The sequence below is a fragment of the Syngnathus floridae genome, chromosome 11 (genome assembly GCF_059516105.1).
Source record: "Syngnathus floridae isolate MCC-2025c chromosome 11, RoL_Sflo_1.0, whole genome shotgun sequence".
Classification (NCBI taxonomy): domain Eukaryota; kingdom Metazoa; phylum Chordata; class Actinopteri; order Syngnathiformes; family Syngnathidae; genus Syngnathus; species Syngnathus floridae.
This window is the reverse complement of record NC_142423.1, coordinates 10,382,466-10,400,622: the sequence shown is the minus strand read 5'-3', so window position 1 is coordinate 10,400,622 and position 18,157 is coordinate 10,382,466. Positions and strand designations below refer to the sequence as shown.

The 18,157-nt window shown below is 40.3% G+C and overlaps 1 protein-coding gene across 4 annotated transcripts in view; it reads left to right on the top strand.

Moving 5' to 3' along the window:
- tox2 (TOX high mobility group box family member 2) overlaps positions 1–18,157 on the top strand; it is a 63,312-nt gene that overhangs the window by 14,685 nt on the left and 30,470 nt on the right. For 2 of the 4 annotated variants that reach the window (XM_088390315.1, XM_088390312.1), the window contains exons 2-3: positions 2,659–2,751; positions 13,655–13,714. In XM_088390315.1, coding sequence (XP_088246441.1) covers positions 2,659–2,751; positions 13,655–13,714 — 153 coding nt within the window. Of the gene's footprint in view, positions 1–2,370; positions 2,428–2,658; positions 2,752–4,943; positions 5,057–13,654; positions 13,715–18,157 lie in introns of all 4 variants that reach the window. The other 2 variants (XM_088390313.1, XM_088390314.1) reach the window with 2 other exon arrangements.

The following is an 18,157-nucleotide window of genomic DNA, read 5'->3' as shown; positions in this document are numbered from 1 at the left end:
CCACGGTTACTGCAATCAAAATGTGTGCCCACCATTGCTTGAAAATTTATTGAACAATATTTTGGCTGTAATTTGTGATAAGGGTTTATTTGTCATTTGTTGTTGCTCCTCAGGTGCTAAGCAAATACTTTCAGAATGTCATTTCGCCCCCTTCTCTTTCCGTCATGCTAAAGAGCCGTATGACGCCACGCAGATGTGTTCAAGGAAACCAGATAACATTGCAGTCACAGGATTTCCTATTCAAGTATTTTTCTCCAAGATTCATTCTCTCCAGATGCTGCAGGTAGTTAAAAAGAAGAAGAAACGTCCAAATCTTCTGGCAGCCATCTGTTGTCTTTCAATGCCGCCAGCCAGCCGGCGGCCGAGATTTTGTTTTTGCCACGCTGGGCGGTTGTCACGTTGTTGTAACGACGTTGTTGTCGGCAAACCGCCTCGTGAAAAACAGACGAGCTGTTTTTGAGTGAAAAAGAAAAGTCCATCTTCATTTCTTCAGACTGTGTGGGAGAGACGAAAATGTCGCGTCATTCCTTTGAGGGTCATCCTTTGCTGAGGCCTAAAGTGAGTTTGTTGTGGTCTCACTCCAGTCTAGACGGTCGCTGTAAAGCACATAACAAAGCCAGTTTTCACCTGTTGTTGTTTTTTAATTACAGCTCCATCTGCTGAATTATGTGGGTCACTGGCCCAAATGGCCCCCAGGGAAGCAAACCAAAATGTTGTATATTTAAAGAGACTAGAATCCTTGGATTTTCAATGTCAATTTATTTAAAAAAAAAAAAAAAAGACCACTATTTTCAATAACATGCAAAAAAAATATTCTAATACACCTGAATATTTTTTGATGTAATCATGGGTAATTGCTAATTATATTACATGTATTGCAGGACGTACATGTGTCATCACCATCTGTAACACAATGGCATTCTATAGCCACCGTCCTGCATGTTTTTACGACATATATGATGGGAACCTCAATCTGTTCTATAGCAACTGCACAACATCCTCTGTTTGTCATATATTTTCTCATATGACATCATAACATCTGGTTACATTCAAGCACTGACACTCCTCGACATAAGTGTCGTGCAAGTGTCCGACCAGTAAGTGTATTACTACAGTTTATAAGTGCTTGCTTGTTGTATATATTTATAGAACATTTAATTTTTTTTTATGACATTTTTGCTCCAGGATAAAACTTCATGCAGGTTGCATTTTTCTATACTGGTCTTTAAGAAGAGTTCAAATTTGAAAGGAAATGCCTTCACATTTTCTTAACCACTGCTGTGATATTCTGGAGGGTAATGTGATTTATTTTCATCAATATTTGCATTAATGTCATACTGTACATACAGAGCGGTCTACAAAATGTATGTATACAATCGCTGAGTGATGGGATTTCCCCTCGTCTGGGGCAACACATTCCTCTCATCAATGCGGTGTGATGTATATATATATTTTTTTTAGTTAAGCCGGGAAGAATGTTGCTTTAAGAAAACACATGTGTTGCATTAAGCACACCACATCTGCGCGCCGTGTACTATAACGTGAAACGGCTAACGTTACAGGTAACTATATCCCCTCAGCTGTGCCTAGCGGCTTTACAGAGCCATTGTTGGGATAGTCAAAATGTTGCACTGCTTACTAGATGGCTGGAAAAACGATGTTTATATGCAGCATTACAATAAAAATTAATTTATTAAGTTATGACCAGAATTTAGAACAAAATCCATGTATTCGTAAATCATCAACCTCTCCATTGGGAAAAGTTAATTACAAACACTTGGTAAAGAAAATTCAAGGTTAACGCCGAGCCTACACCCTAACAACGTGGTATGCCAAACATGCATGGAAATCATGACCTTTCATTAAGTCCACCCGTAGTATGCCACGACTAAGCTCCATTAGCTCAGCATCCTGTTAATATGCACATTATTCCAACACTGCTAATAGGTTACTGCATATAGCATGCTTTTGCTTTTATCCCGTGGCCCATTATCTTCCATACATGGTACGGGAAATAAGCTTTGGCATACATTGCTTGTGGGTTTTGCTGCACGGTAATTGCATGGTAATCACTATGCATTCACAGCAGGCCCATAAACACAATCTGTTTATAGCACATATAATATATACAGCGAGTGAGGCTTCTTATGCTTGTGTGTAGACCCGTATTGTCAATTTGAATGCAGGTATATGTGTCGCTGTTTTTGTTTTTGGTTTTTTTTTGAACGTACGATGTTTTCGTCGTGAAACTGTTTGCGGTCCACATTACGATAGGTTTACGATTGCATTAATCAAGAACAAGCAAGCTGCTTGAGTGGGAAATGAAGCATGCAGCTCTTTTCAAATGAATGTATTCTGTTGTGTTTACAGTCAGTCGCCTGACTTCCGTGCACGCAGCGAGATTTCGGGTCCCTACTCGGTGACACTGTATCTAGCCCACGTTTACTCGTGTTTACATATCTCACATTTGTGTCAATAAATGATAAAATTGTATTAGATTTTAGCGAGTTGGGCTTCAAACCAAATCTTGTCGTAGGTTAGTTATCGCAGTAAACTGTTTTCTGGGTTTGGTCACATATGATGAGCTACCATTATTGGTAACCTTTATTCTTGACTGATGAAAAGGGATACTAAAAACTTGTTGTTTTGTTTTCTCAGAGCAGATACAGCGGTGCAGATCGAGGCGTGAGGCTCTACAGTTCCCTGCCCATGCGCCCCAACCCCGACGCCAAGAGACTGCCATCCTCAGGGGTGAGTCTTGCCGCATGCTGTATTTTGTTATAATAATAAGAGGTTAGACAGTATGGTTTATTTGTGGACTAGGGATCCAGAAATGTCTTTGGATTCAAATGTGTTTCCACTCATAGATTCAATGTCGTTCCAAATGTTAAACTATTTTCATTCTGGAGCAGATTGAGTCCATTTCTGCTTAAATTGCGTCATAAATACACTTTAAAGTAAGACAAAAAAAAAATCAAGCCAAATTTAACTGAAACTATTTGAATTTTACAATTTGAAATTTTGAGCAAAATTTCAGAATGTTCAATATTCTTTCAAGTCCAACAGTTTCAACTGAAAAATATTTTTTCAGCAGTTTTTGGAGAAAATGTTTCCTCTTCTGGCATTTGTGTTAAATCAAGTGGACACCATTATAAGCCACGATATGTTCAATATCGTTGGTCAATTTCTTTCTGACAGTTCAGGCTCTCTGAGGGAATTGTATTGTATTTTGTATTTTCATTTTCATTAGCCAGACTGAAGTTAAATTGTTAAACTTTGTGAACTTTCACCAACGTGAACTTCCCCCATGCTCGATGGGGTGCCCCGTTGGCCGCCACAAAGCTTCCGACAAAGCAGCCATCTCAACTTTTTTTTGGGTTTGTGTGGTGTCTGCCTGGTTGGCAGCTTTGTACAAGTGTGAAGCCAAAAGGCCACCAACTGTTATGAAGCCTTTTTTTTTTTTTTTTTGCATGAAATATTTCATTCCAAAACCAATTGCACTGCAACTCACTGAAGTTTTAGTGATGCTGCACTTGCAGAAAATATTTTGACTTTGACAAAGTGCTGCAAGACTACTTTCGCTCTAAACACCACCACTGTCTTTAGGACATCTTTCAGTATTGCGTGCAAATCATAATTACCATCTAGCTTGCCTTGCTTTTATGTGACAAAGGAGCGACAATGGCGGCAACAATAGAGCAAAAAAGAGACAATTTAATTTCATCTGGCGTTGCACTTGTCATAAGCGATTCTTGAATTATCTGCTGGCTGCTTCGGGGAACGTGGGGGGCGGTGAGTCCATCAATGCAGATTGTTAGTGTCCACCTTTTTTTTTTTTTTTTAATTACAGCTGAAATCCCATTGATGTTTCATGCCCTACATTATTTATGAATCCAGAAAGAGCGAGACTGCTTACAAAGCATTTCCACCTGCTCCATATCTAAAGCGAATACCGTTAGTCGTTCAGCCTGAGAGAGACGCTCGCAAATCACGGCGATGAGTTCTGTGTCAAAGGCATGCGTGATGTTATAAAGATATATATCCGCTCGCAGTGGATTCTCAAATCTTCAAAATCCGCATGCAAGTCCAAGTGCAAGAGTCGGTTATAAAGCCAAACATGTTAAAAAAAAATGTTCAATGGTAAAGAGAATGTATAAGGCCTCCCTTCGGAATTACCAACATTGAATGGGCCAAAATTCAAACAATTACAATGTACATTTTGGGACACATGCAAGTATATAAAAAAAAAAAAAAATCAACAATTTTCATAGGAAAATAAATAAATTAATATAAAATTGGTTGAAATTAAAATATTCAAATTTTTGGGAGAAGAAGCCAAGCAACTACAATGCTTTTCAAAGTGGGCAAAAAAAAAAATCGACCAAATTATGGGTGCAAAGTATCTTCAAATGTCAAAACAAAATTTTGGGGGTGTATGTCTCGATGAAAAATTTCAACCAAAATAAAAAAAAAAAAAAAATAGTAAAACAGGTTCAAATAATCTAATTGCAATTATATAATAACTCTTCCTATATTCCATTTTTTTTTTTTGTATGTTAAGGCACCTTTGTTTACCCCCAAAATCAAATAATAGTCAACAATGAATCCCCTTTACATCAGTATTTCTCCTAGGAGCATGTATTTTGAAATTTAAAAAAACTTCAACCAAGCAACCTCCCAGAATGTCTCCTGCTTGACATTGGAGGTTAGTGTACGCCTTTTATGGCCTGTCCTCAGCAAAGTATTAGCTTGCATGGCGTCTGCATGAGGAGCAATGCAAAGCACTTAACATGCAGAAGGAAAAGCAGACGTTTTTCCATTGCACTTATCAGGCGCTGTAGCGAGAGAGAGCCTGTGTCAAGGTGGACAAGCCGCCCCCTCTCCGTCCCTCTTCCTTCCCCTTTTGTAATCCTCTGATCTGGATCTGTGTCCTTATGCACCAGCGCTAGCACCAGCCGCCACCAGTTCAGTTAAAAGTGGGCCGGGCACTTCCGCCGCAGCCGCCTACTTCGTTTCGAAAACCTCCATCTCCAACACCTCCTCATTTCCTGTCAAGGTGGGTGAAACCAAACCTCACCCACCGAGTGCAGATGCTTGACCTCGATACTTGCTCGTAAGAACATATTTCAGGGGAGTTTAATTTGTGTTAAATACAGGGCGACCTTCCGGGGATCTTTTCCGGGATGCTGGTCTAATTTAATTTCAAACGTTTGTATTTTTCATTGCAAGTAGTTCAATTTACACGGGCACATTTCTAAGAATAAATACATATTTTCTACTGTCACAAAGTTGTATTGCAGTACGACCGTGTATAATTCATTCCACTGATACGAGTTAAGCCACATTTTACATGGCTAGATTTTAAATGTATTACTTAGCAGTGATGAAAAGCAAAGTTGGACAAGTTTGTTTTTGTAGCTGTGTCGTAAAAAACAACTTTGTACACAGGTTTATTTTGTTTGGGCTTTACACACATTTGATCCACAGGGGTGAAAGTTCACAATGTGCTGTAGCGATAAGACGACGGGATCATGTAAGGATTGCTTTTTAGCATTGGATCCCACGTATTCCTCTCGCTTGCTGTCTCTTTCCGAGTTGATTTGGAGCCTTGCATAGTCAATTATGTCGAGAGAGAGAAAGACAGTTGGGGTACCGTATTCCATATTTTGGTGGGATATTAATATTGCATGAGAGCTGTTCTGTAGCGAATATCTAAGAGAGTGAGCCTATTAAGAAGGCAGGAAAGATGTGACACGCGCACACACACAGACACACACACACACGCACACACTGTAAGTACATTCCTCCATAAGAAGGTTGTTTTAATTAGTATATTCCAGATTATAATAGAACCTGCCTCAATTTTCATTTTGCTCGGCCAGCTCGGCTGAGTGATGCAGCGCTTATATTGTGTTAAGAATGAAGTATTTCACACAGTCGACTGTATAAACAAACAAAGGAAGAAAAAAAAAAGACATTCCACCCAAAGAAACTGTCCTAGATATAATTGTGATGCATCAAAGCGGGAACAATGGCATGACAGGATATTTATTTTCCCTTGGTGATGCATACGACAGACTATTTGGTGTACTAAGTGGCACTGATGCCGGATGGTCAGTGATTGACAGCTCATTTCAGGCCAACGAAGATTGTCGAGAAGCATGTAATTGTAACTTAACACTTTTTCCCAGAATACCAATACAAAAAACACAACCCCAAAGATTATATTTCCCACTGCACCAAACACCGGTGTGAACATGCATTAACATCCAAGACTGCAGTTGACAACCTGCACTGGCAATCTGTTCGTTTACGCTCTTTCCCCATCGCACAGCCGCCTTATAACCATATGGGGGAAGAAAAAAAAAAAAAAACAGAACCATGGCCTAAAGTCGACACAGTCAGTTAGCCCCGGCACTCGGGGGGCTGCACGCTGTGTTCGGACATTGAACAAGTGCCTGGTGACCTCACAGGACCAGCTGGGTCTTGAAGACTTATTTAAACGCTCAATTCTCTGTGGCGGTATCATCGGCCATGCCGCAAATAGGGCCCTGCAAAAAAAAAAAATGTATGGGTGAAGCCAATGAGCATAAAGGATGGCGGGAGGGAGGAGGAGCAGAAAGGAACACACACACATACATGCACAAACATTCCCTGCCATATAAATGTAGTTGGCTCTCTCTGAAATTCAAATGGCAAGAAGGCAAGGTGGGGTGGGGGGTAGAGCTAAAGATGATGAAAAAGGAGAAAAGAAACCTCTGGCTTAGAAGGGGAGGGGCCTTCCCCAGAAACAGAAAAGCTGCCATCTATGTATTAGTGCTCTGTAAATATTACATGAGCTCTGCATTCGCTCACTTGTTTGGCATTACTTCCAATGGATGGCTATATTATTTTAGAAACCATGCCTTGTTTATGGAGAGGCATGACCTACTTCCACTTTCTCTCTCTCTCTCTCTCTCTCTCTCTCTCTCTCTCTCTCTCTCTCTCTCTCTCTCTCTCTCTCTCTCTCTCTCTCTCTCTCTCTCTCTCTCTCGCTCTCTTCCTCTTCCTCTCGTCTCCAATCTGCAAAAACCCGCGCCGCTCGTCCCCGCAGAACAATTACAAGGCAGCGAGACTCAAATGGAGATGTTTGTACAAAACAACATGTGTATAATTATGCTTTAATGAGCTCTTGTCAGGGCCGGCGTGCGCAATTACTTTGGTAATAGAATATTCCGGCTGGATGTGAGCGTGGCAGTGATAGAGAGAACATTAAATGTATCCTGAATGTAAGATTGGATTCTGTTGACAGAACTGGATGCAACATTTAGAGTTTAAAAACGTAGCAGAAAATATTTCATGCCATTTGGAATATTCTGACCCGATCAAGCCCATTTTGATTTTATTCTGAATGGGGGGTGGCGTCCATTAGAACAGTCCATCCGATCATAATTTTAATCTAAACTCTGATTGGATTGAAAGAATATTTTAACACTGGGAGTGCCGCCATTTTGTCACGTACGCACAAAACTGTAAAGCAATGCAAATAAAATACTGAGCTGGGAACTGCGCACAAAATTCAGTTTATTAGACTTGCTTCAAAGGCAAATTCAATGATGGCTTAAGACCTCGACGCAGCACTGGACATTTAAATGAATGACAAATAACCCAACAGACATTAATTTATTCTAGTTTACACAAGCCATAAAACAACATTCAGCATTTTACTGTGACACTCGACAAGCGAATAAAGTGACCCTAGTCGTGCGGAAAGCACACATGAATAATGGACCTCCGAGCTGAAATTCCACCCGTGACTGTGACTTATCATTTCAATTTCTCTAGCTTGCACTCACGTGATGACTTGAGCCCATGTTTCATTAAATCCATCCAATCCACTTGCATATATCATCACACCGGGCGCACAATGGGAACCTTTCAAGGGTCCCCAGCCCCCTCCCCTTTCCCCAGAGGATGCCGACAGAGGCTCCCCCCCCCCCCCCTCCCCGCGCTTCTCCCTTCCCCAGTGAAGTCGTCTAATTCAGCCAGAGTCCCCCTCATCATTTTTTTTTTTGTTTGACTGTGTGCGGATCACCGTGCAATCAAGTCGAAATGAAACCAAAGCGGAATAAGAAAAGAGTCACATTTCTTTCCACTCTCACGTTCTCAAGGTCTAGTGAAGTAAAATAATTTATCTTCAGGATGAAAGAGCACAAAGGTAGAAAGAAATGGAATTCTGGGAATAAATGAGGGCAGCTCACATTCAATAAGTACACTTGTTTGTATGTCTCACGGTTTCTCTGCTACACTTGAATAGTGAACATTGATGGCTATGTTATAAATTGGTTATGGGGAAAAAAATGGAATTTGAGAACTTTTACGTACGTGCGTTTCCAACTATTGGTGCTCAGCAGCAGTTTGTTATCATTAAGATAATCTGTATTTTCTAAGGCAAAGGTACCAGAGGTGTTTTTTTTCTTTTTTTTAATGGAAAGAGGGTGAAGGAGAAGGTGAGCATCAGGGGTGTCATAGCATATTATCAGCAATGCATTAGCTTTGTTTTCAATCTGTTAACAGCGGAACAATAGTGCAATTGTGCAACCATGGGAAACCCTACACCATACCCGGCCCAGTTTTTTTTTGGGGGGGGGGGGGGTCATGTGCACACGAAAGCATCAACTTCTCCATCAAAACAATGTTGGCTGGCCTCCTCTGATTTTCTAAATATACCCCCAGCAGCCTCCAGATCACCTCGACGGCTCTGTAACCTGCCTCATTATGTCAAGGCATCATTTGAAAGCCCCCTCGGCGTGATGGACAAGACCATAAAGCCTGGCAATAAAGCTAAGACGAATGTTACATCTTAACACTGATAGAGGCAATTAAGTCCATCATAAGCAAGACGGGGGATGCGTCTTCTCAGGGGAGCCGTTCACTCGCTTGCCTTCGTTTCATTTCTCCTCTCAGCTTGCTGCTGACAGTCCATTACAAATTGAGCTCATGTCTTCTATTTATTGTTTGAGGTCCTGTTTGTTTGGGTCTCCCTCCCTGCTTTCTTATTTTTCCTCCCTTTTGTTGCCATATGACACATTAGAAGCCAGTTTTATTGAATGTATTTTATTCACTAAGCCAAAAATCGGAAACTTGTAAAGAAAAACCAATGATTTTACATTACTGACCAATTTCTGATGCTTTGTGTCATTTTGGTCAAGTAAAAAAAAAAGAAAAAAAATTATCTTGTTTGTATTACTAAATTAATGGTGGCGTTTTACTAGTCGAGTCAAATTATTATTTAAAAAAAATGTAATTGTTCATTTTAAATACTAATATTAAATGTTAATTGAATATTTTTAATATTATTATTATTCCTTCCATTTTTTATGTAGAAAAACCTGATGTGTTTGTATATTATTTTGTAGTTCTTTTATTTTTCAACTGTTTTATTTACTCAAAGAAGCAATCTAATTGTATATACATTCACTTGGATGTTTAGAAAAGCATATATGCAATTAAACATCATGGTATTTTTCCAGTTTCAAACTAATGAATACCATATTTCTGTGCGCTCTGTCGGACCTGTAGGTGTGGTTTTGGCTCTGGGAAAAAATAAATATCATAGGAAGTGTTATCTTCATCTGGCAGGGATCAGCGTTGTGTATTATTAGTCAGGTCCTATTACACAAACAGTGCGGTGGTGTTTGCAGAGAATATATCACTCTGAACATGCACATAAGGCACACACACACACACACATACACACACACACACACACACACACACACGCGCACATAGAGGTGAAATGCAGCAGTGGATATATTCACAAAGGCAATCCATATCTACTGTGCAGTGCACCATCCCCCATTCCTCTCTCTGTTTGGTTATGCATGCATTTGTGGATGTGCATGAGTGTGTATGTGTGTGCAGCGAGTCAACGTGAATGCTCTCATGACCGTAGTCCTGACACAGGTATTTGGACTGTACTGCGTTTGGGGGCGAGGTGGGGTACACATGCAAGAAATTACACTTTGCTTTTCAAATGACAATTACGGTTGTCTGTGTTGTTTTCTCAACTCTTACATCCTGCCTGCCTCCAGCTCGGCAAACATGAAAGAAATATGTTGCCATAGTTGGTTTTCTCTCTCATCATTATTTTGTTGGTGACTTCTCTAAAACTTACTGCATTACATTGCTAGCAAATTGGCCATGTTATCATTTTACCTTCTCTCGCGTATATTTGTACAGCTACTATGCAAAGCGGGTATCTGCGAAGTCGCTTGTTCACGGACTCGTTGAAAATGTCTTTACTGGAGCATTTCATCCATCCGTCTATCTATTCAGCCATCCATCCATCCATCCATCCTTCTCTGCGTGTCTGTTTTCTTCCCCTCCATTGTGTTGAACGCTGTGATTGATGACCTCTAAGACCGGGGAAGGCAAACACACAATGAAACGAGGAACTGTGCCATTCGCTCTTTGCCGTGCGTCAACAGGTTCACAGTGAGTACATCGGGGTGACTGGACAAAAAAAAATGATTTATAGGTTAAGGATTTGGGAGAGACACATGTTACTCCATAAATCCATTTAAAATACGGTAATGTTTTTTTAAACCCAAGAAACGGGAATAAACTTTGAAATGTGTTTTCTAAGAAAAACTGGGGATGCCTCCCATCATAAACAAAATCAAATAAAAAACTTCAAATAAAAGAAAAACAAAATGAATAATTTTTTTAATTGACAACTATTATTTTATTCTTGTAAGATTGCGACTATATGATGTTTTTTGGAACAATACCCAGTTAGAATTTTTTTTTCTTCATATTACGGCATTTTTTCCCCATACACGAGTGCTTCCCCCAATGTAAAATGTATTTTTCTCTGACGCAGCCATTTTGTTTTATTAAATCTCTAAGTCATATCATGTCTTGGCCAAATCTTTAAAGTGTTAATGTTGAGCATGTGGAAATAAGAGAATAAGTCATTACCCACATTGACGTCAGACTATTAAATTCAATTTAGCCGTGGGTAAACATGACTAACCTGCGAGTATGCAGAGCTTTCATTCCACGCAGAGATCTCAACTGTATCCGCACTGTAACATAATTATAGCCCACTTTGCCCAAATGACCGCTTTGTGACCACAGAGAGCCAGGCACATTTTTTGGACCCCTCAATGTAGATATTGTGTGTTATTCTGCCCTCTGTGACTCCACTTTGCTCTTTGCCGTGCTGTATAATTATTTGCTACCTTTTTTTTGTATTACGCATCGAGCGCAGAGTCGCAGGTGTGAAAATAGGCCATTCACAGACACTGTCGGCTCCATGGCCGCGCGTTAAGGATGCAGTGTGAAGTCATTTTTCAAGAGCAACAAAGAAAGTGATTTCACCTTTTTTTTTTTTTTTTTTACCCCTCAGCAACCTGATGCAAAATGTAATGATTGTTCTCGACGCCAACTAACGGCGCTCTCGGAATGAAACCATTTGTTGTTCAAAGAAGGCTTCCATCACGGGGCCAATGATAACATGGAAATGGAATTGGGGATTTCATTTGAATAATGTCGCAAGAAAGTGGACTGCTTGTTTGTGGCTCTGACTGCCTTTGTACCTTTGAAATTATTCCGTGCAAACAAATCACCTTTATGTTAGGCCCATCATTCTGAGTTTGTTTGTCTCAAAAAATGTTCTTTTCTGGAAAAGAATGAGTTTTTTCCTCATTGGATTCATTGGATGTAGCCTTAACGGCAATAATCCAATATTACGATATTAATGTTGCCACAATATTGTCGTCATGTTACGATATTGAAAGCAGCACATCTTCGTGAAAATATATTACTTTTCAGTTGAACGTAGCATTGTGAACTACATGAAACTTTGAACCAATAGGAACACATGGAAATAAAAGAACTGGCCAATCCTATTCATTTTATGTGCAAGAAGCACAATATTGTGCTTCTTACTCCAATATCGTAAGGTTTTTTTTTTTTTTTTTTTTTAGTCTTTAAACAATATCGTGAGCTTTGTTATACCGTCATCTTGAAGTTCATACCGTGCTAATATCGTATTGTGATGTTTATCTGAAATGATCACATTATCCTTCAAAAATAGTTTTTATCAAAAAAAAATGAGGCCATCTTTGTCCTTTTAATATGATAGCTTCATTCTTGTATGAGAATGCCATTTTGGATTATTTTCCCAGGCTGTTAGCAAAGTGGCCTATTTGGCATTTTCACACAAGAGCACAACGTCCTCCCAACCTTTCCCAACTCGCCTTCGAGCCAAAAAAATGTGTGAGCGAGCCTGAAATAATTTTTGCACTTTGCCATACGGTTGACAAAAGGCCAATGGTGCTGATTCACAGCTCCCGATCAAACATAAGTGAGCTTTTAGGTCTTACAGAGAAGACAGAGGTGTACCCCTGAGCTAAATGAAAAAGCAGCGAGTGGGTGAATGTTTAAGTGGGTGTGCTGTGGCAACGGAGAGCACATGAAAGTGGCCAGGGTGCCTGCGGTTTATTTGCTTGTTGCGCGATTAACGGCGAGGTCGCAGCCAGAGGCCCGCAGCTTGAAAGACAGACGCAGCGACACAACGCAGACATTGGACCAGATGTTCGTCCTTGTGTCTGTGTCGCACTTTTTGGCAGCCGCCACTTACAAGGAAGCAAAGCGCAACGTCCGTGAAGCCTTGAGATAAAATACAGCTGCTACTGTTGTGTTAAGAGTGCGTCGTAGTTTACTCAACCGCAAACACTTGTGTCGGCATTTTTGGCAAGTAATAAAAGTAAATACTGTCTTTAAGATGTCAAGCCATTAGGGCTGAAAATAATGATTCGTTTAACAATCGATTAATCGATGAATCGGATCAAAACCATGTTAATTTTCATTGCTTTATCCAAAAAATGGGAAACTAAGATTCTATTACTGCTTTTGTTCAGAATGTGTCAGAAAAAGGGCAAAAATGTTAAAAAAAAAAAGTGTCCGCCAATGTTTTATCTTGGTTCATCACAAAAATAATAATTCTGCTTACATTGAGGACTCCAGAAATAGCAGCATACTAGAAACTATTGGAATTATTTCAAGAAAAAAAAGACCTCACAGAATGAAAAGAATTTTTTTTATTGGTCTGTATTTTTCCTGTAACAGCGATAAGACTCCAGTTGTATTTTCCCAAGAACAGATAGGAATTAAATATTTTTTTTATCAAAAAATTCAGTAAAATACAAACTATATAATGTTGTGACATGAAAAAAATGTTTTTGTAGTGTGCTCAAAGCAACTTCAAATCATGTATTAAATGAAGCTGAAGTGATAGAACACTGCAAGAGGAGTGAAACGCTATTTGACAGCTTATTTGACAGCCTGTTATGCCTTTGTCACTTTGTAAGTCGTGCACACACACACACACACACACACACACACACACACACACACGCACACAGTTTGAAGCTTGAGGCACGCTGAGGGGAAAAGTGTGAGTTACACAAGCTTTGACAAGGCCTAATTACGCGTGTCTCTAATGAACTGTAATTACTGGCACACACCAGAGCGCAGAGGTCCGTAAGCCGACGACTTGTAGTCATTAGGCTGCTGCGTCGCCGTGGTTTCTCCGCAGACTGACTGGGGAGCTGTTTGCCTCTCTTCAGCCTCCCGCTTGTCTAATTGTTTCCTCCTCTCGTTGCAGTTTGATGGTGACAACATGTACATGAATGAAAACAGCCATGAGTTCCTCCCGCCCGGCCAGGTGAGTTCCTGCGCATCTCGCCTTGTGTGTTGAGTGGAAGATTGGTGTCAAGGAAGTATGTTGAGCTGATACGTTTTGGCAGTGAGATAAAGATCTTTGCAGGTCTGGGATTAGTTGAATTTAGCCCAGATTGGTCTTGGCCACATATTTATGTTTTTGCTGTTGCATATTTTCCAAATCAAATCATCTGTAAGTCATTTGTACTCAAAACATATTGCAACGTATATAAATACAATTAATCGGCTCCAGCCCTACAAAAAAACAGTTTTGTGATGTTTTTATTATAATGGGAAACTCAGCACTCTATCTTATTGTACTTTATGAAAACATACCATAGTTACATAAACACAATATTGGATATCACTTTTTTTCAGACCGATATATTACAGATATTGTATCCCTGGTAGCCTACTTTTGATTTATAAAAATTCATCGAAGTAACAAAAAATGTGGCTTTTTCTAATATAGATTATGATTTGCCATAGTGCCGCAATATCATGCACTTACTCAATATCAGAAATAATTTTTGCCTTAAGTATCAGGGCTGCTATCCTCCTTGAGTACCCCGATACCGTAAATTTAGGCCAGTATCAGCCCGATACCTGGTATTGGTACCTGCCCTTCATAATGTCCCATCACTGATAAGATATTTTTAGAACAGGCTACTACTTCTGTCCTTGCAGACGACCCAATGCCTATTGGCACTATACTATGTTTGTTTGACAACCTCATTTCAATAGACAAAAAACAGAATTCGAGTGGCAGCCATGGAGATAACTCTGACTTTGACGTTCACTTCGTTTGAATTGTTTAGTCATCATGAAGCACGGCTTCACTTTTGAGTGATTTGGACCTTATTGTAGTGGCAAGTAGAATGGAGTGTGTGTGTGTGTGGGGGGGGGTTATGTGCATGGCAACCCTGCCCGGCTTGAATCTCTGCAGCGGCACAGCTGGTCCCGAACAACTGGGTGAGCATATGGTTGTGTTTGGACAGTCAGATTTGTCAGAGTTTGGGAAATAAGCCCATCTGACATCCACGGGGGAGTTGGGAATTTGTCTCTGTCAATTGTAATTACCGCAGCCGACTCACAGCCCACACTAGTTTTATGTTTCTGTTGAATTTACTGCTTTTTACACTGGTTAATTTCTTAATGCGCCACTTTATTAAAAGTGTGGCTCTGTGCCCGGAATGAGGCAAGAGAGTGGATCGTGTGGCTATATTTAATTTTTTTATTTGCATATGATTTATGAAGTCAATTGGGAAGATCTCTGCTATTAAATCGACGGATGTCAGACAGTGATTTTGAACGCAGTTATCTGTCACATTTTCCCAGCTGTCAAAGAACTCTTTAGATCCACAGCTTTTCTTAACAACTCCGAATTCAGCATCTTACAGCACTTGCCACTGAGTGATTACAAGATGTGCTGATGTGCACTCTACGTTTTTGCCGTCTTACTGGAGAACAGATAAAAGCCTTGCAAATGTGGCGTAGATGATTGACAGGGCCAGAAAGACGGGCGGGGGTTCACCGAGCGAGTCAAATGGCGTGAAAGCGACGGCTTTGCTTTGCCGTGTATGTTTACTCCCAGTGACCTTATGTTTGACATGCGCCTTGCTCTGCTTGCTACTTCACCAAGTCCTTGCCTTCTTCCATCTGACAGCTCTAGTCAGATACGGAGTTAATTGCAAACAATCCCTGACGTGTAACCCATTTGGGTAGTGCTTAGATTTGTTTGCCTGTGTCGATTTGTGCTAACATGCTATTAAGGCTCATGTGAATACGGTTGTTTCTGTAACATGGGTTTATAATTGTGTACATGCTAGATGCTTTGGTTATTATTCTTTGCCACAATAAATAAATCAATGCAATCAGAATAGTTATAATTAAAAAGGTAGTTTTTTATAATATGGTCCCATTTAACTTCGTCTTGTCTTCTTGTTCTCCATTAGCTCCATTCCAAATTGAAAAGTCTTAAAAAGTCTGCATGTGTGCATAAAAACATGACCATGCAGTGAAAGTAACAAGACTGAGAGTTGATAGAGCAGTGAGGATATTTCTATAAGCTCCTTGAATTCTTGACAAAAACACTACTGCGTGCACAACAACAGTATTCTTGACATGCTCCGGCTTAAAAAAACAAAACAAAACAAAAATAAACAAGAAACAACGAAATTGTATCGCCTAAAGCTCACTTTTTTGTTCTTGCTGCTTTTTCTTCTTCTAGTTCTTTGACTCCCCCTCATTTGCTCTTTTTCCTTGCTAGTTGCTCTCTTTCTCCTTCACACCTCATTGCATTGAAATGCATTTGGGTCAGCAGCTCGGCATGCACACTGTGTAGAAAGTGAATGCGAATATGTTCTTTCGCACAGGATGTTCAAAGCTGCACCCCATCGTGTGAATCTGGCCACGCCTTTCTTTTGTTGTTTATATATAGTGGAAATCTTTAGAATGTGTGTCACCATTATGTATTAAAAAATAATGAGAAATATTTTAACCCCTAAAAAATCTCATTTTTTCCCATGAAAACGTTTTCCACACAACAGAGATAAACCAAAGTTTTTTTAAATATTAAAAGAGAGAATAGATTGTGTGAATAGATGTGATTGCTTGATTGATTGATTGATTGATTGATTGATTGATTGATTGATTTTAGATGGGTGGATGGAACATATCTGTAGCTTTTTGATCAGTCACCAAACTGGAGCCCCCCCCCCTCATCCTATATCTATGAGTGCTAAGTTGAAAGCACAAATGGACGGACATTGCATCATTTTGTTCATTCTATAGAGGGACTTTCCTCAAGTTCTTTCCCTCTCATGGGCATGAGGTGACACAGATTCATGGATTCCGTTCTTTGTCTTTCTGCTGTGATCATTCATTGTCTCCAGACAAGCAGGGAAACACCAACCCTGCCCCCAACTCCTCAAACATAAAAACCTCATCGTTGACGCTTTAATACGAGCAATGAATTTGGAGTGCCTCTTTTGCCCTCCTTGCGAGACCTTCGTCTGAAGTGGGATTTCACTTGGTGATTGTGAGCGGAACAGCAGGCGCATTCAAAGGTTGCCTTCTCACGGCATCGCGGGCCAACTGGAGAAAAAACTTCATTGGCACTTTACCTTGACGATTCTTCGCTTTGATGTCGTCTTGTCTGACTTATGAATCCGTTTAACAAGACCGCCGTTTGAGAGGAATATGGCATGAGGGGTGGGGAGGGCCAATGTGGATGAGCAAATGGAAGGGAGGAGAGGTTGAGAGTTGGATGAACAGCACGGGGGAATAATTCCACTAATGGAGTGACTGTTTGGATATTCAGCTGAAGTAGGAATCGGAGATTATGATCTTGCAATTAGTGTAACAAGGTTTTATTGATTGGCTGCCGCTGTTGCGTTTCTGCAGCCAAAAAAACGCCGCCGCCGCCGCATGTGGTTTTAGCATGCACTACATGTGGCGTGTTTAGCTCAGCCAGCCAGCCTCACTAGTACGAAGCTACCATCCGGCTCGCGGCATCAAAGGCGGAACATTATGGATTGCCGAGTTGAAAGAACCACATTTGCATATTTCTTTCACTTTTAAGTGAATGCATTGGCCTCCAAGTAAAACAGGTACAAAAAAGGAAACATCTGCTGGTGAATGATTGGATTTATGTTTTAGTGGCTCGTTTGCTGATTTGTCTTTAATTACTGCGACAGCAAGCAGATGTTGCAACTCACAGCGATGCTTTCATGGATAATAAAAGAGCCGCTAAGTAATCATTTTGGTCATATATCCATATTATGGTCATATAGTAACAGTGGACGACCGAGCCTATCTGCAAATAACTGACGCTCGATACAGTCATCACAAAACAATTGAATACTTCCTCAAACATGTACTTAAATACCAACGGTGTTTTCCACTACTTGGCAGGCTCAATCAAAATAGGATCAATCACATAAACTATTGATGGCTCAGTGCAAAAAACTAATCAGAGCAACACAATCTAAGATGTACTGCACCAGTGGTTTAATAATTAATTGGGATTTAATAAGCGGCAGCACGGTGGACAAGTGGGTAGCACGCCTGCTTCACAGTTAAGCCGTTCTAAGTTTGGATCTCAGCTCAGGACTCAAAAGAGCAAATAGCAGGCCTTGGGATGCGAGTGCTGTGTCTGTCCAAAAGGATGCGAGGGCCTACACAAACACATTAAGGTTGCCATTAGTTTCATCTCATCACCGAGGGCGCTGAGGGGAGAGTCAGAGAAGAAGGCCTTACACAAATATATGTATGGTGCCATGTCTGACTGTTTTTTTTTTTTTTTTAAGAGAGCTCTTAAATGGACATGATGCATTGAAAGGTTGCCGGTGAATGACGGAGAGAAAGCAAAAAACGAGAGTGAGAGAAAACGCTTTCCATCTCTCTGCCACCACCGCCACAAATATGCCTGCGCATCTTTTTGCTT